The 23,319-nt window shown below is 40.3% G+C and overlaps 2 protein-coding genes across 2 annotated transcripts; one reads left to right on the top strand and one right to left on the bottom strand.

Annotated features, from left to right (window-relative positions):
• The first annotated feature begins 8 nt into the window (after positions 1-8).
• Positions 9-10,007, top strand: ppp1r11 (protein phosphatase 1, regulatory (inhibitor) subunit 11). Its single transcript, XM_017711422.2, has 3 exons — positions 9-267; positions 6,870-6,978; positions 7,814-10,007. The coding sequence occupies exons 1-3, from the start codon at positions 187-189 to the stop codon at positions 7,990-7,992; spliced, it is 369 nt and encodes a 122-aa protein (XP_017566911.1). The 5' UTR covers positions 9-186; the 3' UTR covers positions 7,993-10,007.
• Positions 10,008-17,426: 7,419 nt separating this feature from the next.
• Positions 17,427-23,183, bottom strand: c27h6orf47 (chromosome 27 C6orf47 homolog). The gene is made up of 2 exons (XM_017711423.2): positions 21,384-23,183; positions 17,427-19,824 (listed from the first exon to the last, which is right to left on the bottom strand). Exon 1 carries the CDS (start codon positions 22,332-22,334, stop codon positions 21,423-21,425), a length of 912 nt encoding a protein of 303 aa, XP_017566912.1. The 5' UTR covers positions 22,335-23,183; the 3' UTR covers positions 17,427-19,824; positions 21,384-21,422.
• Between the last annotated feature and the right edge of the window lie 136 nt (positions 23,184-23,319).

Raw genomic sequence — 23,319 nt, 5'->3', positions numbered from 1 at the left:
CCCAGCGCGCAGCTCACGGATCTCCGGCCGCGGATCTCCGGCTCTCCCGCTCACTGTCGGCCCGTTTCTCCTCTTTTTATATGCGTTTCAGCACTAAAGGTAGCCAGGCGAGTCATCCACGGGGGTGTCCTAGATCGTAGACGCTTCGTTGTTGTTTCGCAGGAGGGAGCCGTTAGCTTCGTGAGCATGGCGGAGGTCCCTGGTCCGTCCAGCGAGACGATAACGGAGACGGTGCCGACGGCCGCGCCTCCTCCGCCGCCTCAGCAGGTGACCATCCCCGCTCTCACATCCAACACTCTGGGTTAACCTTAACGCTTGGGAGACACTAAAGGTTCTTGTCGCTTCACTCTGGGGCGGTTACCAGACGTTTTTTGGCTATAAAAGCGTGTGTTTTTTTATTTTATTATTAATTTATTAGAGTCTAGCAGCTTTTTATAGCAACGGTGTTTTATTTGTTGTTGTTCCTTTGTTAAAATTTAAGGCGAGGCTGAAATCAGTTTCTCCTTCTCCAGCTTTTTGTTCGGATGTTCCCGTCCCACCTTAAATGGAGGAGCGGCTACGTTCTGGGTTAGGCGAGGCGCCAGAATGTGCTACACCGTTTAAGGTGGAACGGGGGAGTTCGAATAGGAAGCTTCGTAAATTTGAACTGAAGTGAAGGATGGTCCAATAGGCTTCCACTGGGTGTGGAGTGATACAGCAAAAATGCCCTATAGAAACTGTGCCATGCTGCTAATGGAGAGGCAGTACTCTCAGTGCTGTGGATGTATGTCCACCTTATGTCAAAACCTGCTGTATAACAGACCTTATGCCATCTTATAGCTAACCCAAAACTAGTTTACTGCTCCGAGCACGTCTGAACGTTTTAGGCAGGTATGCTTTTCCATAAATTGTCCTTTTTCACCTTTTTGAACACAGGTAGGTAGCAGCGGTCACAGACCACAGATGTTCCTGTTCACATATGGCCCAGTAGATTGGCCTGTAATATTAAAAACACAGTCATTGCACTAACTTAATATTTTTCTGCTTTTCTCATTTGTTAAAATGATCAATAGAAATATAGTGACACGTACTATTTCTTGTATAATCCTCAGTTGCTTGGGTCAGCCTAGTTAGGATCAGTGAATCTGGATGGGTCCTACAGACTGAAGAGTCTTTTGCCCAGAAGCTCCCTGGAGTTCTTGGCTGTTTTCTTGGTTTCTGTTAAATAACTCTTATTTTGTAATGTAGAAATATTGTTCTGTTTGTATCATGGAATAATCTCGTCTTGATTGTGAAGTTGTTAATGCATTTTACATGTTTACGGACGGTGTATTGAAATCTAAGCCCATGTCCCTCATGCCCCCTGGGTGTCTTTAGAGGGTCTCTTATAGGCATGTGCTGACTGGATGTGTGTTAGAATAATTACCTGGCAGTTTATCGTGTTTTATGATGTCACATCAGTGTATTAAGAAAAAAAAACACTACCTGTGTAAGATATTTATGCGTAAATGTAGCATTGCCATTTTTTAGTAATAGCAGTAATGTTGTGGTACATTTCGTGGCTTTCTATCTTCCCTGGCTCTTTGTGTAATGACACTGCAGTCTTCATTAATCCTGTTTTATAGACCTTCTTGGACATTAGATTTTATTAACTTACATCTTTTCTCGGGCTGAGTGGTGGACCTTTGATTTTCTTGGTAGAATGAAGTAATAGTTCTGCGGCCGTTGCGGTGATCTGTGGATGTGTTCAGACCACGAGCACGCCAAACAGCTTTATAAACATCAAATAAAGCAAGGAATCCCAGTGTTACCGTCTGTTAGGAAAATTTGGATTCAAACGAAGTGCAGTCAATAAAAACAACACACTGTTAGTTTGTAAAGGTTATGTGAGATAGTAATTGATTTGTAATCGGCTGGTAAAGTGTTTGTGCTTTATATTTCAGGCTGATGGCGCCCGTTGTTGGATGTTATATATAACTTTAAGGACCCGTATCTTTGGGGTTGGGTTAGTATGTAAACATTTTCAGTTTCAGTTGCCATTCGCTCCCCAGGCCATACAGTCTACAAATGTAAACTAAGGTGGCAAACTAGCCTGTTTTAATTCACTGTTTACACACAGATCAGCACGTTTCCATATATCCTATATAGCCTACAGCAGTTTAGCCCCACCCATTAACACTGGCGTTATATAGAGTGTTTCGAACCAGATGGCTTTTTGAGTGAGGCACAATACAGTGCAGCCAGCCAGGACTGAGCTGAGACAGAACAGTAAGAAAAGAAGCCTGTTTAAACGGGTTAAAAAAAGGCTGGAAAATGAATTATGGCTATTTTTGGTGCATTAAACTTCGCAAATGTTATAAACGATGCTGCCCAAAGAAAACCGTGTATCTCCATTTTTGTGGATTTTTATTTTTCTATGTCTTTTCTACACACCAACTATCTGTTTAAGTGGTGTGACAGTTTTATGATGAATGGACTAATAGAAAAGCTCCAAAATCACTTTGAATGAAATCTCTTTACATTAACTTACAGTGAAAGGTGCGAGTGTTTTTGCCCTTTCGTGTAAAAAATGCCATTTTGGAGATACTTGTTTTACTTTGGACAGCAACAAAGTGGACCTCAGGGACCTAAATAGAGTTTGAGTAAAGTGCAGGATATGAGCCCATTTAACATTCTCTCATGGGTTCTGCAAGGCTGTATGGGTTCTGTACGGTTTTCCTGGGTTTGAGTTGAACCAGTCTATTAAGAAGATGGTGCATCCAGTAACAGTAGTCATGAAGGATGTGGTTGGCTTGCTAGGCTGATATTAGTGAGTTTATAAAAAGGGTCTATAATTACTGCAGAAGGGAATCTGCTTGCATATCCTGCTGCAAAATTTCTGTTAGAAAATTGAAGCGTTGAAGCTGCTGTTCGTTTACAAAAGACGAATATTCAATTGTGACAAAGTCCTGTATCACGGTTTGATTGGTGAGTACACACTGAATGTACAGTACATTTGCTCTTCTTTAAAAAGGGGATTACGATGATCTTTCAATTTCTGCATGATTAGATGTTTAGGATGTAAATATTGTTAAGAGTAGTTTTATCTGAAATGCTTCGTTTTAGAGAAACATATTGAGTCAGAATTGAATTGAACAAAGTCGCCTCCCTGACAATCTGAAGAAGCTCCCTCACAGGAAGCTATTACATGAATTGGTTCTGCAGACACTGCCTGATGCCTGAGACACTGTTTATTTATAGGTTTAAGTTTATTTATAAGTTTGTTTATATAGCGCATTTTATAACGGGCGTTGTCACAAAGCAGCTTTACAGAACAATCAGTATTACAGAAAGAAAGAGAAAAGAGAAAATCCGGGTCCGAGCCCCCATGAGCATCGCCAGTGGTGACAGTGGCAAGATAGAACTCCCTAAGAGCAGGAGGAAGAAACCTTGAGAGGAACCAAGACTCCAAAGGAGAACCCATCCTTCTCTGGTGGACACCAGATGGCAAACGTTGTTAGTATGAAGTACTATAGTACAAAGCGGGAAAAACAGGTGGGCACTGGTTAATTTGATTAGTTTATGAATATGCAGCGGCGGCAGCATCTGAGGTGAGGACTGCACAGCGTTGTACAGCAGGAAGCTCAGTGGTGGTCAAGCCGGTCCAGAAGGCTGATGAGCAGTGGCACTCGATCAAGGCAGAAGAGGCAGCAGCATCAGACGCACAGGATGGGCGGCTGTTCAACTCGGCAAAGAAAGGAAAGAAAAACGCAGAGTCAGTTCTGTAATGAGTGACTGACCACAGATTACAGCACAGCAGAGACTCCAGCAGGTCTAGATCTGACAGGGAAGACTAATCACCAAAGGCTAAAACACACGTTTTAATTCAACCTCAATTTTACCAACATTATGTATAAAACTCAGGCACTTGTAGGTTCACTGGTGGTTTTGGCTAGTAAATAAAGTAGCTGTATTTGTGTTGTAGACCTTGTGACTCCTGGCTGCTGTCACCACCGCTGTAAAGAAATCAGTTGATTCTTTTCTCTGCAGTGAGCCGCTTCACATCAAACCACTTTTTTTTTTTGTTTAACCGAACATCTTAATGATTGAGTTCTTAAGAATTTTAGAAAAATCTTTGGATTTCCCTTTTTACCTTGTAAAATAATGATTAAAATAATGCACATTTATATGTCATTTCATGATCTCAGGATACATCATCCAGCTCAGTTTTGTTAAACCGAGTCTGATGTGCAGCGGAGGTGCCTGTCTGATACCCTTATTCTGAACAGGCTTGGGTCTTTTACCAGTTTCTTTGTTTTATTTGCATGTTCTCCAGCTGGCTTTGCCAGACTGAAAGTGTACAGTGTAGTCTTCCTATATGGCGTTGAATGTATGTATGTATGTGTGGCGTTAATTACTTGATGTTCTGTTTGTATCTTTTGCACTATATACATCTTTAACTAACCACAGATTAGATGGTTGTATAAAGGAAATTGTTAAATAAAGACAAAGCAGTTTAAATTTAATCACGTGGTTTGTGAAAGGCGTGACTATATCGCTGCCCCCGTGACCCGAACCCCAGAGAAGCGGAAGATGATGGATGGATGGATGGGTTTGTGAAAGAGAATGAAGGAATAATAATTTTGCATAATTTCAGCTCTTATGTAAATAGTCTTGGTATTCATTTAATATCCGTTATCCCAAGGCTTCTCAGCTGTTTTCACAGAATTAGGCATCTTCTGCTTGCAGCATTTCACTGACCCCAGCCTGCTGACATGCGGTTTTGTACCCTGATTCCCACACAGTGTTTTCTTTAAGGCATTTCACCTGTGACTAGCCTAGCCTTCGTCAGGACTGTCATAATCCTCCCACACCTGGTCTGTTTATGTGGGTGGGTCTTCATCCCTGCTGCTGCAGCAACAGGGGCTTAATTTCATTAGTAGACAGCTAGGATTTTGCTATCTGTTTTTTGAGCCATGGTCTGACTCCTTTAAGCTTTGCATATGATTTAGTGGCGTTGTATTGGAGTTTGATAAGAAATAATGAATGGGTTGCTTACCTTATTAAAGATGAAGTATAAAGTTTAATCACAAATATGGAAATATTAGTCACCATAGCATAATTTGCTTGTTTATTTACCTATTGTGGGCTTGATTAACCACCACCACCCCTCCACACCAAGCCCCTCATCTTGTCTTTTTATTATGGTGTAACGCAAAGCCAGTTAATCAGGTTTGTGCATTTGAATGGTAACCAAATGTAAGTCATCAGATTTTTTTCAGGTGTAAGCAAGCAGTTTTTTTGCCTTGATCATTTTTATTGCTGGGATAAGAAGCTTAGTGAAAGGAGGGTTGTAGTCACAATCTACTGCTTTTATTTTTCATCTCTGCTTATTTTCAGTGGTAAGCTCCCTCCGCCTATAGGCTTAACAGCTGTAGTTAAAAAAAAAAAAAAACACTTCTATCAGTGATTTAGCAAATATCAAACTTGTTGAAGCTTTTTTGCCCACATGCCACAGTCGATACATGTTCAGAGTAATGTGTATTGCATGTAGCATGCAGAGTATTTTGGTGATGTGGATTGTGCTTCGGACCTCTTTTCCAAAGTGGATGAACTAAAGATTAGGAACGTGTTGAAAGAGAATTCAAAGAGAACTCATTCAAATCTTCATCAGTGTAATGTTGATTCTGCATTTGAGACCTAAACATCAAGCCAGACCTTCTTTTTGAGCCTGTGTGTGTGGAAGGACATGTGACGCAGAACTCCTGCCAAATCTGACCTTATTACAGGTTTTATAGGCTGACTTGCAGCAGAACACATCATATTTGGGCATGTTTGACCGCTTCCTTTAATTTTAACCAAAAAGTCTTTAATAGTGCTGCTTTAAGGCTTTCAGTTTGGGGTTTCTAGGTCTCTCCCTATTCATAGAGATTGGAGGCTGGTCCTCTATGACTAGAAATAAGCACCTGGTTATATTATCAAAAGGCCACCGAGTGAACAGACTTTTGGTGTTACTTTAGGGGATTTGGGGAACACTTTAGAGCAGAGGTCACTAATAGGCGGACAGCAGATGCTGTCCTATGCGGACCTGGTCCTAGAATCTATATACTATGGATAATTATTTAATTTCAACAGGGTGGTCTTATTTTAATCAGCCTATCATTTCTAGTCATTGCGTCACCGGTTTAGCAACCTGGAAAACTCACAGACCAATCGCATGCTTTGTAAATATCACACGGGATGCTACTCAGCTAATCTGTGCATTTCGATGAGCACTGAGACTCGAGTGAGTGACGCACACACAGGGGAGGGACGAGGAGAGACATTCGGAGAAGAAAGTGAGTCGGATTATTTCACATGGTGTGCTCTGAAAGAGAAAACTCACAATAAATGTTGTTGAAATCACTGAATTGGACTTTGATTTGTTTTGACATTCAGTTGTTGACTATGTACAATGTTTATATAAGTACTAATTAAGTAAACAGTATGTGGCACTGAATCATGAGGCAAGTTAGACATTATGATGTTCCGGACCTTTGCTTGAGGATATTTTCCTTAACTGGACCTTATTCAGTTTTAATTAAAGACACCTGGTTTAGAGTTTTTAACCTACTCAGTGTCTGCCACATGGGCAGCATACAGTCACTTACAGTCACTCACATTGAATAGGAACTCATTAATAACACAGGCCAATAGGCAGGTGCTGAACAAGGCTCGTCAGTGAGTGTGAGTGTGTTTTGTGAGAGGGAACTATTGTCCCTAGTAATTGACTGTATTTTATGTATCTGACAGATTAGGTTGAAAAGTGCTGATGTGGTCCTTTTTAGGTCGCAGCTACTGGTCACAGTAAGACAACGGCTGGTTTTAAGTTGTTTTTCTGGGTTTCTTCACGACTCTTCTGTATCCTGTAGGAGGGGAGAAGCTTGACCATCAAGCTTCGAAAGAGGAAGACTGAGAAAAAGGTTGAGTGGTCCAGTGACACGGTGGACAACGAGCATTTGGGTAGGAGGTCCTCGAAGTGTGAGTATGGTTTGTTTCTTATACATCAGATCAGAATTTAAAGTGATAGTTCAGTGATAAATCTAACTAATGCAATTTCTCCCTTTTCCCCAAAAGCTGTCAGTCAGCCACGACACATTGAGCATCCAAAGTTTGCTTCTTTAGTTTTGTCCTGGAGCTACGATGCTGGTGTAAATGACTGATAGTGGATGTTTTATATGCCACCAGTTAGGATCATGCAAACTGCATGACTAAGTGATCACAAACTCACTTAAACTGTCTTGAGTTGTAAAGTCTCTAAAAGACTTGCTAATGTAGTCAGTGACATTTTATGTTATTTGTGGTAGTTTTTCATCTTTAATTTGGCCATGAAATTACAGTTAATGCAGTTTTGTGATTAATACACCCCCTGTCTCTTTCAATTGATCACATTTTGTTGCAACATAAACACATGATTGTGAAAGCTCCGAATGGCGTTAAACAATTGTGATCAACTTAAATAACTGCAATCGGGCAGTTGTGTAGTAACTGCGACAGGCCTACTGGCGATAAATAAGGTTTTTACTGGCACTGGGGGTTGTTGCCATGGTAACTCATGTAGAGCATGCTTACAGGATTAGAAACTGCATGAGCAAGTCTGTTTGACATCAGGCTTTTCACCAAATTATCACTTTAAGAAACATCAAAACTAGCCTGAAAAATCTTTGTCAAGTTTTAATTGCTAGACTTGGGGCCGAGAGTGGATGACTTGAAAGTGTAATAGCCCAAATGCCCGAAATAGAAACGTTTCAGATGTTGTAAAAAGCTTTGCAGCACTTTCTCATCCTAACCTGGAGCGTCCAATCTTGTTAATCAGGTTGTTGTGTTTACGAGAAGCCTCGGCAGTTTGGCGAATCCTCCACGGAGAGCGAGGGAGAGGACGAAGAAGGCTGCGGCAGCGCACACTGCATTCTGGGACACGGGAGAGCTCATGGACAGAGAGGGAGCGGCGGGGCTACGGCGCCCCCTGGCTCCGGGGGTTCAAACCCTCACTAATCAGGAGTGAGAGGGAAGTTATTTGGTGGGAAAAAGTAAAGGGCAGGGTGGACGACACGTTCATAATTTTACATCCAGCTACTCACATTGAATTCAGTCACCGCATTGCTGTTTCAGATAGAGATTTGATGGGCGGAAGCTTGTAGGTAAATGCAGGAAGACACTTTTTTTCTTTTTTTTTTCCTTTTTCTGCTATCTCTTAATGTGACTAGTAGGAAGAGTTGACAGTTCTTGCCATCTGAATGCTGTGGAAGTTTTGGGTTTGTTGTACATAGGACAGTTGATTTTTATTTCTTTTTGTAAAGTTATTTATTTGTCTTAAACATTCACACAAGATCATACCAATTCTGTCTCCTCCCATACTTTTTCTTTTAATGCCAGTAAAAAGGATCTAGAGCCCTAACGAAGCTTGAGCCAGTGATTTTGTAGTGTAAGGCCTGTCTTAGTAAACGTCTCGCAACATCCAGCCGGCAAGCAGATGCTTCTGAAGGTTAGAACAGGGTTCCGACCAAGGTTCCGAGTAGGGCTATACAATATGGCCAAAATATGGTGTTGCTGATATATTGATATATTGGGGGGGGGGTTTAAATTCACAGTGTGTTAATTCACACAGTGTGGGCTAAGTGAGCACCTGAAATACAGTAATACATTTCCATTAGCTAAAGTCGTGAGATAAATAGCATGATTTGGTCTTTAATGAGCCAGACTGGCATTTAAAATTATTCAATGAATCAGTTGCCTGTTTAAATAACATACAAAGTAAATAAGTCCTTCATTGAAAGCAAGAGGCAACTGGCTTTTAGTACAATGAGTCATTTTGACGCAAGTGCAGCAGCAGCATTCACACAAGTGCAAACACCCTACACTATAGTCCATGGGCAAGACTCCTAACACTACCCTCACCCATCTGTGTAAAATGGTCAAATTGTAAGTTCACAATGCATAAGAGTGTCAAATGCCATAAATGTAAATGTGCTCTTGAAGCACAGAACATTGAGGCAATGCCAGGTTACTGCACTAATGTGCTCTGGAAATATATTAAATTTTGTTATCAGCTCTGATTTCCCATATCGTAGCATCCCTACCAAAATGAATAACTATTTTTAAAAGAGGTAAAATAATTAAATGATGCCACATTTAATTGGTTGGATAGTGGTTGGATAGTGTAGTGGTTAACACCTCTGCCTTCTATGCTGTAAACTGGGGTTCAATCCCCACCTGGGCAAACACCCTACACTATACCAATAAGAGTCCTTGGGCAAGACTCCTAACACCACCTTCGCCTACCTGTGTAAAATAATCAAACTGTAAGTCACTCTGGATCTGGAGCATCTGCCAAATTTTGAAAAGGCCAACACTGCAATAAGGAGTATGGATATATTGTGTAGCCCTAGTTGTTGGTCCGAAACCTTGATAAAGGTTTTATAACCCAAAGGGCAAAGAACGGAACCTTTTCAGACTATTGAAAATAGTATTGCTGTTGGAGGCGACACGGAAGATAGGATTATTTACGCTTCTAAAGACGTAATGCAGTGCTTTTTCATGATTCTTGAGATGATCTAAGTGATTTTTACTGAGTGCGTGAACGAATTGTGTTTTCTCTCGCGATGCACGTCACGCGGCGAGAGCCTTTCACTCATCCACATGAGCACAGTGAATAATTTCCTCCATCCGTCATCTCATTTAATAGCATCACTACTGATTCTGTTCTACTTAGACAATCAGAGTATAACCACGAGATATGATTAAAGGCACCGTGCATGTATATAGAACAAGCAGGAAGCTTCACCATGGCTGCTCTTTCAGGGGAAGAAACGGAGCTAAAAGGGGACTGAAATCGAAAAACGTTTCGGTGTTGATTAAAATTGGCAAACACATCAGTTTATGAGCGATCTGTGAGGTTAAAGGGAGCAAAGGCTTCGAACATCAACACAGGTGATTAGTACTGCAAGAGAAATGATGTAATATTCCAGTGATGTCAGCATGATGTCAATAATAAAGTGATTTTAAAAGAAGGATCTGGTATGCTAACTGAATTTAATGACATTGAGACAGAGAATAAGAACCGATGATCCCTCTTGAGCTCTTCTTCTCAGTGTCTTGTTGAGAGAGGATTAAAACATCCACTGTATTAGAAATGGAGGCATCCCCATAGTGGGTCAGTTTTTCCACTTGATCTCTGCTGTATTTGTGTAGTATGGTTGGTTACCTGAGACATTTGTTTCCATACATTGTGCTGTAATCAGGGTGTAATGATTTACAAAATTCAAAATTTATTCAAATTTCAAAATTCAAAACTTGAATCAAAGTAGCAAAAATAAGGAACGACTGAAAATCCAGTTAATTTTAATATGCCAGTGTTTCATACATTTATATAATGAGGTGGCCACAAGCTAATATACTTGTATGCAAAAGTTTGGGTGCGCACAGTCAAATAATATTTTGTTGATTTTTCTAAATGAAAGTAAGTGAACATGTACTGGGAACACAGTTCTGCACACTTCGATGCATAATTGCTGAAGATGAGATATCAAAATAAATCTAAAATGTGGAGTGTTGACACATTTATATATTTTGCAATGTTAAATTTAGCAGGTAATATGAAATTGTGTGCTAAAAATGTGATATAAGTGTGCTCTACACTACAGTTTGACCAGCAGCTCACAAACCTCAGCATATGACTGCATATCTCTCTCTCTCTCTCTCTCTCTCTCTCTCTCTCTCTCTCTCTCTCTCTCTCTCTCTCTCTCTCTCTCTCTCTCTCTCTCTCTCTGTGTAGAAGATGTTTTACCTTCTACATAAATCAACAAAACATGTAATTTGACAATGTTTGTTCAGACGTTTGCATATGACTGCACTTATGAGGAGTGTGATTTTCCTCCCTGCTCTTGATTTTAAGGTAAAGATATATATATATATATATATATATATATATATATATATATATATATATATATATATATATATATATATATATATATATAAGCATAAGCAATAGTTTTGTTTTTTTTCTTTAGAATAGGGAGGGTCTGCCCTCATTGTGGGCTTGACCCCTGGTCAAAGTACATGTTTTGTAGATTTTCTAAGTGAAAGGAAGTCAACACATCCTCTACAGAGAACAACCTAAATGTGGTATTTTCCTGCACAATGTGGATTGATTTATTAGCTGAGTTTAACATGTTGCAAAATGTTTTGTTTACTTTTTCTTCCAGTCTGTTAAATTCAGCAGATTAAAGTAGAGACACCCAAGGTAAAATATTACTGCAGTAACAGTAGAAGTTCCTCCCTTTAGACCTCCACTTGAGTAAAGGTACAGAAGTATTTCCCCTCAAATGTACTTGAGTATCAAAAGTATAAGTCCATCAGGAGAACCGAGTGGCTCTGAAGTCACACAAGCAAAGTTTCAGTTTCAGATTTATTTACAACTTAGTTCCAAGTTTAGGTTTAACAAAAACTGGCTTTAAACTCAGGATCACAAATGAGCTCCTTTACTATGTTGATCTGTAGGCCTCTGTTCATAAACATGAACCAGCCCAAACTAATTTACTATAAAATGAAATGGTGTTTGTAGAAATTCAGAAAAAAGCCGCGTCAGTCTCGACTGCATATGTGGACATATTTCTATATTGTGCTCTATTTACACAAAGTTAGGTTAGTTCATCATTTATGTTGAACAGACTCTCCCAACATGGGAGGGGTCGGTATGACCAACAGGTCAAAACCAGCACTAAACAAAGTGACCGCTGGGCCCTGATTGGTGCTCTGGATTTGCGCTTCTTTTGTTTTGACATGTTACGTTTTTATACACACAGAAACTAAAAAGAACGACAGATTTCTCAAAATGTAGTGGAGGAAAAGGTGAGATATTAGACTCTGAAGTGTAGTGGAGTGAAAGGAAAAAGTCGCCCAGTAATGGAAAAACATCAGATGCACAAAAAACTACTTAAGTACAGAAACTAATTACATTTACTCAGTTACTGTCCACCACTGATAAACAGTGATTGTGTATTAAAATGTGCAGACACATGTTCTCTGTAGAGAATGTGTAACTTACTTTCACTTAAATCAACAAAACATGTACTTTGACCAGGGTCCCAAAACTTTGACATACCACTGCCTGTTGGCCCAACACACCATACTACACACACGTCAGAAGGTACATGGAAAAACAATGAGGAATTCCTTTAAGGCGGAGTCTCCGTCAGTAATGTTTCAACTACAGCACATACATGGAGAACATGGACCATCACTGTTAGTTTCACTTTTGGATTCACTCTTGTGTTGTAAACCACACACTTCAGAGCAACATCTGCATCTTACTAGTGCAGTGCGTGGATTAAAACCAGAGGAAGAGAGGTGCCCATGTAAGGCCTACGGTATCATATAAAGGCCCCCCAGGAGCTGCTGGAGTAATAATGGGAGTTGTGCTAGTTATTCATGTGCATATTGGTTCAGCTTTAAAACAGGCCTGAGATGTGGTGTTGACCTGCACAGACAGCGAAATCTTCCACTGAGGTTCTGCACACCTACTTACAACTGTTTACAACTCGTTCCTGTGAGGAACGTCCTAACACCCACCTGTACGCCACCACTTTCTACCACGTGATCCGAGTATTGAGGCTTCCTGTAATGTGAACACGCTTGTATGTACAAAGCAAAGTCATAACAGAGCTGATATGAATAAATAGATCAACTGGATGTTGTGTGCTGTATGTTGTAATCAAATTTAATTCCATTTCAGATTAGGGTTGGGGGTGGGGGTGGGGGTGGGGGTGGGGTTGGGGTTGGGGGTGGGGGTATTGGTTGGGGTTAGGATTAAACCCCCATAGTGAGGGCTATAGTGAGGTTCAGTATTAGGTTTTGGGTTGAGTTTGAGGTTAGCTTGAGTACAATTAGGGCCATGGTGAGGGTTAAGATTAAGGTTTTTGGTTAAGTTTAAAGTTCGTTTTGGGATCAGAGTGAGGGTTAGGATTAGGTTTTGGGTTAAGATTAAGGTTAGGGTTAGGTTTTGGGTTTAAGGTTAGGATTAAGTTTTGGGTTAAAATTAAGGTTAGGATTAGGATGGGGGTGGGGGTTGAGGTTGGGGTTGGGTTTGGGGGTGGGGGAGGGGTTGGCAAAAAGCCTGATCACTAGTGCAAAATGCTTCTCTTTTGCATCTCTTACTAATTTAACACATATTTTGACTACAAATTGTATTGCCAGCGTAACAGTTTGAATGCAAAGTAGATTGTTTGAATTTAAACAAATTTTGTCGTGTTTGTTATGCCTATTTTTTTCTTAAAGCTGCATGGTCCTACCAAAGTGTCTGATAAGTAGATCAAATATTCCTGTGAGTCGTCTAAATGTGAGCTTCAATATATGGTAAAATACCCTCAGCAGTATACATTATGAACAGCGTATACATACACTACCCACAAAAAGTGAGGGATATTTGGCTTTCGGGTGAAATTTCTGGAAAGCGTAAAAGGTTCACGCTACAGTGATGTTATATCATGAAAGTAGAGCATTTCAGTAGAAGCATGTGATGGTGATTTCCTCATCTCAGACTATTTACTGAAACAAAAGCCAACAGTGGTGGGTACACCCCAACAAAAAATGTCAGCGTCTCAGTAACTCGTCATGTGCCGTTGAGCATCAATTACAGCTTGATAACGACGTCTCATGCTCTTCACGAGTCGACTCGTCTGCTGAGGCATGGCATCTCACTCTTCTTGAAGGGTGGCCCTCAGGTCATTGAGGTTCTGGGGTACAGAGTTATGAGCCTCTACACGGCCACTCAGCTGATCCCATAGGTTTCCTATGGGATTCAGGTCTGGAGAAAGCGCAGGCCGCTCCATTTGAGGTACCCCAGTCTCCAGCAGCCGTTCCCTAATGATGTGACCTCGGTGAGCTGGAGCATTGTCGTCCATGGAGATGAAATTAGGCCCGTGTTGTTCATGCAGAGGCACAATGACTGGATTAATGATGTTATTCAGTAGTTTGGACCACTGGGTCACTGTACCGTTCACAAAGTGTAGGGCAGTTCTGTATTGACTAGACACACCTGCCCACACTGTAACACCACCACCACCACCACCACCACGTTGACCTTAAACTCCTTGTTAGAGAACAGCAAGTTGTGCAAAAAGTACTGAAACACTGAACAGCTGGACATGTGCATTCAAAAGTTTAGAGCAGGTCACGTTAAGTTCCCCTGTAAAGGTTAGAGTGCATTTTAGGTTCATCCTGAAATTTCACCCGAAAGCCAAATATCTCTAACTTTTTGTGAGTAGTGTGTATGTATGTGTGAGTGTGTATACACTGTTCGAAATGTTGGAATCACTTGTCATAATAGTAATTGCTGTTACTATAAGAACACCTCTGAAGGTATTTTAAGATGTTTTATTCTGTATTTCAGTTTTTTTTAAATAATAGATATACTGTATTTCTGGTTTCGGTAAATCCTTGATTAGTTATCATCAAAGTTATCTTTACCACTGTTTACCACTTTTCAAATACAAGGCATTGATTTTATCATAACTTTTATTCTTGACAGCTTTCTTCATACTTCCAGAACCATCGTTTTGGACATATTTAACATTTCATTTTTTACAACCTTCCACAAAATTTGGCTAACTTCCATCGTATTAAAATAAATTTATACATGTTCCTGCAGCTAAATTGGTTTCAATTTTAATCATTGAAAACTGATTCCTAACTTAAAAAAGAAAAACTTTCTATTTGTCAATGTAGGAAAGTCAGAAAAAAGCCTGGTAGACCACCAAAAGTGCCCCCATCGGATAAACAGCACTTAAAGCTTTCATCTTTGAGAGAGAGGAGAAATTCAAGCTGCTCCAGATCTGAAAACATCCACAGGGATTCCTTCCACTGTGAGAAGAAGACTCAGTGCTGTGGGTCTTAGGATAAGGCTTGGATGCCGCTGCTCTGCCATGAAGCTCTCTACGCTGTTCTTGAGCTGATCTGAAGGCCACATGAGGTTCGGAGGTCTGTAGCCATTGGCTCTGCAGAAAGTTGGTGACCTCTGTGCACTATGCCCCTCAGCATCCGCTGACCCCGCTCGGTCATTTTATGTGGCCGACCACTTCGTGGCTGAGTTGCTGTCGTTCCCAATCGCTTCCACTCTGTTATAATGCCACTGACAGTTGACTGTGGAATATTTAGTAGTGAGGAAATTTCACGACTGGACTTGGAGCACAGGTGGTGTCCGATCACGGTACCACTCTGGAATTCACTGAGCTCCAGAGAGTGACCCATTCTTTCACTAATGACTATAGAAGCAGTCTGCAGGCCTAGGGGCTTGGATTAATACATCTGTGGCCATGCAAGTGACTGGAACACCTGAATTCAATGATTTGGAGGGATGAGTGAATACCTTTGGCAATATAGTGAATATACTCTCTGCTGACAAGTTAATAACTTGGTTAAAGGCCATTTTGACTGGAAATGAATGAAATCAAAGGGTAGTCTGTGACTTTTGGACAGAACTGTATACAGCGGTACATATTGACTAATAAACACTAAACCATACTCCCAGTATCATTTTTCAAACAAGCTTATTTCATCTACCGTTCTACACCTGCATTTAAAGCCGCTCACTCTGTGGTTGATTCAAATAGTAGCTCAGTGGTTTAAAACACATATGCTAGGCGAAAGGTGCCCCAGGGGACGGCAATAAGAATGAAATAGATAGCATCCATTTCAGCCTCTCTTTCGCCAACTCTAGCTTGTTTATTCTCAGCCTCGCACAGGATACTCAACCAGATGGGCCTGAGGTCAGCAAATCTGTTATGAAATGATGACACACCACACCAACGTGCGTAGATGCTCCAGAGAAAAAAAGATTTATTTCAGCTACAGCAACTATTTCAGGCTCAGTGTGCCAGACAGTGATTATTTGAGAAGCTGGTCTTTATGTATTAGGACAGACTGAAGACTCTGTGTCACTTTATTTTGATGGTTTATTTAGATGAAATAAACACTCAACAGGCTGTCAGTAACAGACCCCACATCAATGATGTAGCAGCAGTGATTACATGCAGTAGATGATGGAGACTTTGAATTAACTGCGTGAATAAAATGTGTTTATAATCTGCTGAATTCAGCTGTTTTTCACTTCCTTTGGAGAGTCTAAATAAGGATGAACTGAACATTAACAGGTTTAATGCAGACCATTTCACCATCAGCAAGCTGTTATAGACACACTGTAACTGGATTTAACTAGATTAGGATTTGCTTAGCGTTAGGATTAGAGCCAGGGTGAGGGTTAGGATAAGGTTTTGGGCTGAGGTTGAGGAGTAAGGAATAGGGCAATGGTGAGGGTTAGGGTTAAGGCCAGGGCTAAGGTTAGGATTAGGGCTATAGTGAGGTTCAGTATTAGGTTTTGGGTTGAGTTTGAGGTTAGCTTGAGTACAATTAGGGCCATGGGTGAGGGTTAAGATTAAGGTTTTCGGTTAAGTTTAAAGTTCGTGTTGGGATCAGAGTGAGGGTTCGGATTAGGTTTTGGGTTTATGGTTAGGATTAAGTTTTGGGATAAGATTAAGGTTAGGATTAGGATCAGAGTGAGGGTTAGGATTAGGTTTTGGGTTAAGATTAAGGTCAGGTTTTGGGTTTAAGGTTAGGATTAATTTTTGGGTTAAGATTAAGGTTAGGATTAGGATCAGAGTGAGGGTTAGGATTAGGTTTTGGGTTAAGATTAAGGTTAGGATTAGGGCCTGAGTGAGGGTTCGGATTAAGTTTTGGGTTGAGGTTAGGGCCAGGGTGAAGGTTAGGATTAGGGTTAGGACTAGGGCCAGGCTTACGGTTGGCTGAATAAAAGTGCCATATTAAGTCTACTTAAAGTAACATATGAAAAATACATATCGCTGCTGTGAGAAGAAAACTGCATAATTATAACTCTAACTTTGACATACTTCACTTTGAACGTACATCAATGGAACCAGATGTTTTTGCAAGTAATTTTGGGCCATTTTCTTTGGTCCATTCATGAAATTACACACAACTTAAAGAACACCAGGCATTTTCAAATTATGTCAGAAATTGAAAAACAACCAAAACGGAGATGCAGGGTTTTCTTCCGACAGCAGAAATATACTTAATATAAGTGACATACCAACAAAACATCTTCAAAATATTTACCTCAGTGTATTCAGATGCTTCACTGCTGCTACTTTACTGATATGTTGTTGACGTGTTACTGATAATCTAAGAGTTCTCCGAATAAAGTGCTACCAAAGGCTCGTATTGTCTGTCCCATCACGTCTATCCAGTCCCAGACAGGACCAAGTGTACACAGTATCTCTAAGCACTTAACTATTATATTTCACTGAGCAGTGACACAGTTACAAAAGACAAGATCTTAATAAGCAGTAACTATGCTATGACATGTGCAGGTGTGTCAGACACTGGAGGCATCGGAGGTACACATGACAACAGGGCATTTCAAAAATGATATTTACTGTGTACTCTAGAACATCATTCCACTACCCATGCCATGCTATGCGCATGGTGGACACCTATAGAAGGGGATATAAAGAATAAAGCAATTGCACAGACATCCAAGCGATCATGGTGTTTATCTGCAAACAATAAAGTGTGTAGTGCTGTGAAACATGCAGCTATAAGACAAACCCTCGCTGACAACACATTACAAATGATGTGAGGCACGTAGTGACCAAAAGAGTGTACAGGAAAAAATGAGAAATGTAACCAACAAATAAAACAGCCTTGATGTGAGATTAAACAACTGAGCTTGAATAGAACAAAACATGCAGCTCATCCCATCAAAGCACATAGAAAAAAAATGATTTTGAGGAATTATTCAAAGATCTGGTTCATTAAACAGGAAAAGTAGCGTAAAAACGACACTAACGACAAAAACTAATGCAGTAATACAATATGGTGTAACATGGTGGTCAAAGTCTGGCCGCCTCGCAGAGGTGATCACTTCCTTTATTAGGATCATTAGTGGTGGGCGATGTTCCAACTGTACCGGTGTACTGGTTTCTTATTGATTTCATTTCAGTGATACTAATAAATAAAACTTCACTCTAATGTAGTTAAGACTGAGTTAGCTGTAATGTATGCCACTGCCTTCTGCTTCAGCTTGTAGAATCAGACAAAAAACAAGTTTTATATGGAAGCCTGTTTCTAACTTATTAAAATGTTTTTTTAGCAATTTAATAAATCGGTCTCATGAGAGTTTCTCATAATTATTAGTCAGTAGCTCACCATAATCAAAGTATCTCATTTATGATTTAGCACCTACCTACTTAATGTGTGAGGTCTCATAGTGAAAGCAGGTCATAATTCAGATAGTATGTCAAAAACTATAAGAAGCTTATTGTTATGAGATATTAAGGCATAATGAGATACTATCTCATTTTCATGAGAAACTTATGAGATAGCAATTATAATTCTGAGATAGTATCATTATGATATAATAAAGCACTATTATAAGATATTAAGTCATAATGAGATACTATCTCGTTTTCATGAGATACTAATTGCTTGAAGCTTGAATCAATATTATGAAAAAGTAAGGCATTATTATGAGATATTAAGTCAGGGTAAGATATATCTTGGTTTCATGACATTAATTATGAGTTAGCAACTATGATTGGGACAGTTTTGTTATTATGAGATAATAAAGCATTATTATGAGATATTGTCATAGTGGGAAACTATCTCAATTTCATGAGATGCTAATTGAGATAGCAATGCTATTTCTGAGATGGTAAGTCATTATTATGCGATATTAAGCCATAACTAAGACATTTTTCACATGACTTATGACTTATCAAATGGGTTTTTCAAGCAGAAACAGGCTTGCATGGTTTTCTGTCTGGTTAACATTTACAACACTGTATAAGTTTAGTGTAATTTTAAAAGAAGCTGCTCCCTCCAAGCTATGAGGGACACTCTTTTAGCGCAGAATAGCAGTACTCAAGAGGTGTGGGTTCATCAACGTTATTAATGCTAACTTGGATACCATCCGACACCTTAAAGTGTCATACATTTGGAAAACATTGTTATGCTTAAATATATTATTACTACCCAGCACAAAGGCCTACTGACCACAAAGTTCCCAAGTACCCTTATGAGATAAAACTTCGTGTTTATGGACTTGCTGTGTAAATACAGGCATAAACAGCATAGCTTTACTGTAATGACACAAATGAGGGAAAGTACACTGAAAGACAAATACTGAAACTGGAGTGTACTAAAGGTCTGAGTCAGGCAATGTTGCATTAAAAAGAACACATCTGAAGTTAAATAGCTGGTGGTCATAAGAAACCTCAACACCTATAGAGTCACCATTCCACCATTAGGTCTGATAATCTTTCCCTTCTAAATCTCTTCTTTCAAAACGATAAAAACAAACAGCTTCGTAAAATTCCCATGGAAGTTTCTGGGTAAAACAATCTGGATAACGTAGTGGCAGGGAAACCTCGCTCTCCGTTCCTCGCGCGCTGACAGGTTTCTTTCCAGTGAATGCTGCGGAGGTTATTGTCAACTTTCACTTGCAACTTCTCCAAGTCACACTGGCAGTAATGCTGAAGAAAGATTTGAATCATCCATCTTCTGGCCCATTGCACTTTTTCTCTTAAGAGTTTCAAATAAAGTAGATTACACCTGTGGTGAAAGGAAGGGTTGTGCCTTGGAGATTAGGGGTATTGTAGAGAATGAGTTAAACTGATTGCTGGTAAGTTTAATGTCCTTTTCAGATGCTCAATGACATCTTCCAGCCTTAATCAGTCCCGTTTGGCTCTTGTCAAGTGGTCAGTATGTAGCTATTTCCCAGCTAGGCACAGGAGTCCTCGCGCCATAGACAGCCTGAGAAAACAGAAACAGGCGTAACTAAAAAAAAAAGTCATGCACTCCATTTAAAATGTCAACCAGTTTAGCAGTTTCATTAAAAATCCACAGATTTTCAGGATGTCTGCATAATTAATTGGTTAAGATGTTAATGATATTAATTCAGAGTGGTTTGATGTGAAATGCTCTGTTCACAGTGGGGCTGATAAAAACCAGACAGTACGTTTTTCTACACTTAGTCATTTCACATTAAACAACTCTACATGGCTTTACACCTTGTGGTTTAATTATACAGAAACTTTGGTGGAATTCCACTTTAAGGCAGGACATTTACATTTATGGCATTTGGCAGACGCTCTTATACAGAGCAACTTACAATGTGATCCTTTTACACAGGTAGGCGAAGGCAGTGTTAGGAGTCTTGCCCAAGGACTCTTATTGGTATAGTGTAGGGTGTTTACCCAGGTGGGGATTGAACCCCAGTCTACAGAGCAGAAGGCAGAGGTGTCTACACTACACCAACCAGCACAATGGTTTATCACTGTGGCTACAAGTTGTGGAGGTTCGATAGATCACACTCAAACACTGAGACGCTAATAAACCTTTTCCAATTCTTTATTTACCTGCATGAACTTGCAGGGCCAGGCTGTCTCTTTAGTTGGAGATTCAATGACATTAATTTGGACTTTTTGCCATGTACCTGCTACCAGTCTTTAAAGCTCAAAACAACCTAGAGCCTCCTTACATCACAGAGTGTCTGTGTTCCAGCACGTAATCTAAGACATGCAGACAGTGGTCTCTATAATATACAGAAACCATGGAGAGACTCGTTCAGGTATTATGCTTCCAAACTGTGGAACTCAATTCCACCTTTTTATTACAGTCAAGCGGAGTGCTCACTTTTCAGAAGCATCTCTTTAACGTAGAATTAAATTAAAACTTAATTAAAACGTCTAATTTGATCTTTTTCCTTTTCGTCTGATTCTAAATGAATACTAACGATTTCTTGTATAACTATGTTCTATCACCTGCATGAAAAGTGCTATATGAATAAAAGTTATTACTCTTATTATTACTATTAATTATTTTCATGTAATTAAATGTGGTCTTGTAACACCCTATACTGTGCACTTGAAGGTGCACTGGTGAAATGAGTACAGTGAGCACAAGCCTTTTTTTAAATTGTCCCTCAATTTTGAATATTTACAGTTTTCTACTGAAGCCAGAATTGGCAGTTAGTTAGCCTAGCAATGATCTAAAAGGAGCAAGCTTCTGCATATCCTCATTTCAGGCTGGTTTCATGGCCCTTGGAAAATGTCACAGTTGCTTTACAGTGGTTGCGGGATTAAAATAGCACTCCCTGCAGCAAAAGGTTAGGACACTGAAACAAATGGGTTAGGCCTGGACTAGACACAGTGGTCGGATTGAAGCGTCTCGGAAAACCACCATTTCTTTGTAAATCATTGTTTCGTGGTATATAACTTTAGTTTTTCTGAATGAACAGATGAATTTCCTTCTATATAAAAAAGAAACATGCTAGTAGTAGCACAAAATCAAAGTAACTGTGAAGCACCTACCCGAAAGTGACTTTTTCCAAGGCACATCCATTCGTTCATTTAATCCGTGGTGCCATGACTGGTTCCATTCTGTTCATCATCCTTCTCCTCCTCTACTTCTTCATCTTTATCTCTTCCATCTATCCCCTCATCCTCCATTCCCAAGATCACACTCTGTCGCAGGCTGACAGAAATGACCAGGGCTTGAACGATGCCATAAACCAAAGCGAACTGAGGCAGGAACTCCTGAACCAGCCACAGCAGACCAGCCATGCCTACAGAAGACACGAGAAACATGGCCATGCCATGGAGCCACAGTTTCAGGCCACCCTGCACACCGAGGACATCAAGCACGAACTTGGTAGGCGGGGAGACTGTCCAGAGGAATCCAACCACAAACAGGTCAAAAAGGTGGCGGAGAAAATTGAAGCATATCTCATAGTGCTCTGGAAGGATTTCTCCAGTCCACGTGTGGGCCAAGACCTGAAATGGAGACGGCCCCTTTGAAAGAGGTGTGGGAGACGGTGGAGGTGTACCATAGTCTGAAAGCTCTCCATCTTTGTTGTCCAAGTCTCTTTCCAAGGCCTCGGTCCAGCCAGCAAACGTTCTCTGCCGGAGCCCATCAGCTTTTTCTGCTTTTGGCCAAAAGAAATGGGCAGAAGGAAGCATCCTGCTCCACCAGCGTGGAGCACTCTGTGGAGCCACCGTCTCAGGTCTCAGGTCTTCTATTTCTAAGGGTTTGTACGTCTCCTGTGCCTCCCAGAACTCCTCTGTTGGTGTCTTTTGGTCACTTTGATTCTTCTTTACACCCCAAACCCAAGAGGTCAACCCCCCCATGCTCCACCTGTTTTTCAGCTGACCCTCACTTGCGAAGGCCTTTTCAGGTTTTTCAGATTTGGCTCTGCTGCCCCAAGGGCGATACAGGTTTGCTGGGCTTACCCATGACCACACACGTCCTACAACAGCTGTCATGGCTTTTTTTGTTCAACTTTACACAACTAAAGAGGAGAAATCAGAAACTTTTGGCCTAAAACCAAACCATGAACTACAGGTTAAGTGAACTCAAATTCACCTATACAAACTATTGAGTACTCACTCAATATAAAAGCGACCACGTTCGATATAAAGGCAATATCATCTTTGCGGAACCTTTTCTAGACACAAGCCAACACCATCTTTTGTCTGAAGTGAAGAGGAATAATAAGCTTCACCCAACACGTTCACCTGAGCTGAAGAACAAGCTCACCTAGACGAATTAGAGACACACCCGTTCAGCCTTAAACAGAAACAAACAGCGTAAAAACACGCAAGATGGTCGGCTAAAACGAGCGAACGAGCCCTAATTATCTATTAAACGATTAATTTAAACTGCCACACCACTTCATTTTAGGGTCAGTAGACCCGTTTTGAACACGTTCAGGACAATAACAGCGACTACCTCGGAGCTGAACACCGCCGCCCGAGTCTCTAGATAAGTTAGCTACAGTTAGCACCTTTAACCGGTTCGGTGGTTAAACTACCTAGAAAATGTCACCGCTCCAGTTCACTGCGACACTATTCAACGACATAAAACTCTTTTAAACGAGACCATATTTATCTGAAATCGAGTTTGCTGACTAGCCACATCACCGGAGTCTTCCCGCAGCGTCGGCTCGGCTAGTTCGCTTTAGCTGAAAGCTACGGCGGTAAACTTCGCCCAAATGTGGCCCACTTCACGCTGACGTCATGTAACCCGGTCAGTGGATAAATAGCAAATACGCTTTTTTTAATGTTTTATTTTTGAACATTAATGTCTTTATTTTTTGCTTTTAACTTTATCATTTAGTCTATTTTAATGTCAAAGTAAACTATGATACAAAACAATTTGGATGTCTTAACTAAAGGGAAAAGGGTCCAAAAAAAAAAAAAAAAAAAAAAAAAAAAAACCCCAACAACCTTTGGGATATTTAACTGATCA

Source organism: Pygocentrus nattereri, chromosome 27, assembly GCF_015220715.1.
Source record: "Pygocentrus nattereri isolate fPygNat1 chromosome 27, fPygNat1.pri, whole genome shotgun sequence".
Taxonomy (NCBI): domain Eukaryota; kingdom Metazoa; phylum Chordata; class Actinopteri; order Characiformes; family Serrasalmidae; genus Pygocentrus; species Pygocentrus nattereri.
This window is presented reverse-complemented; position numbering and strand designations above follow the sequence as displayed.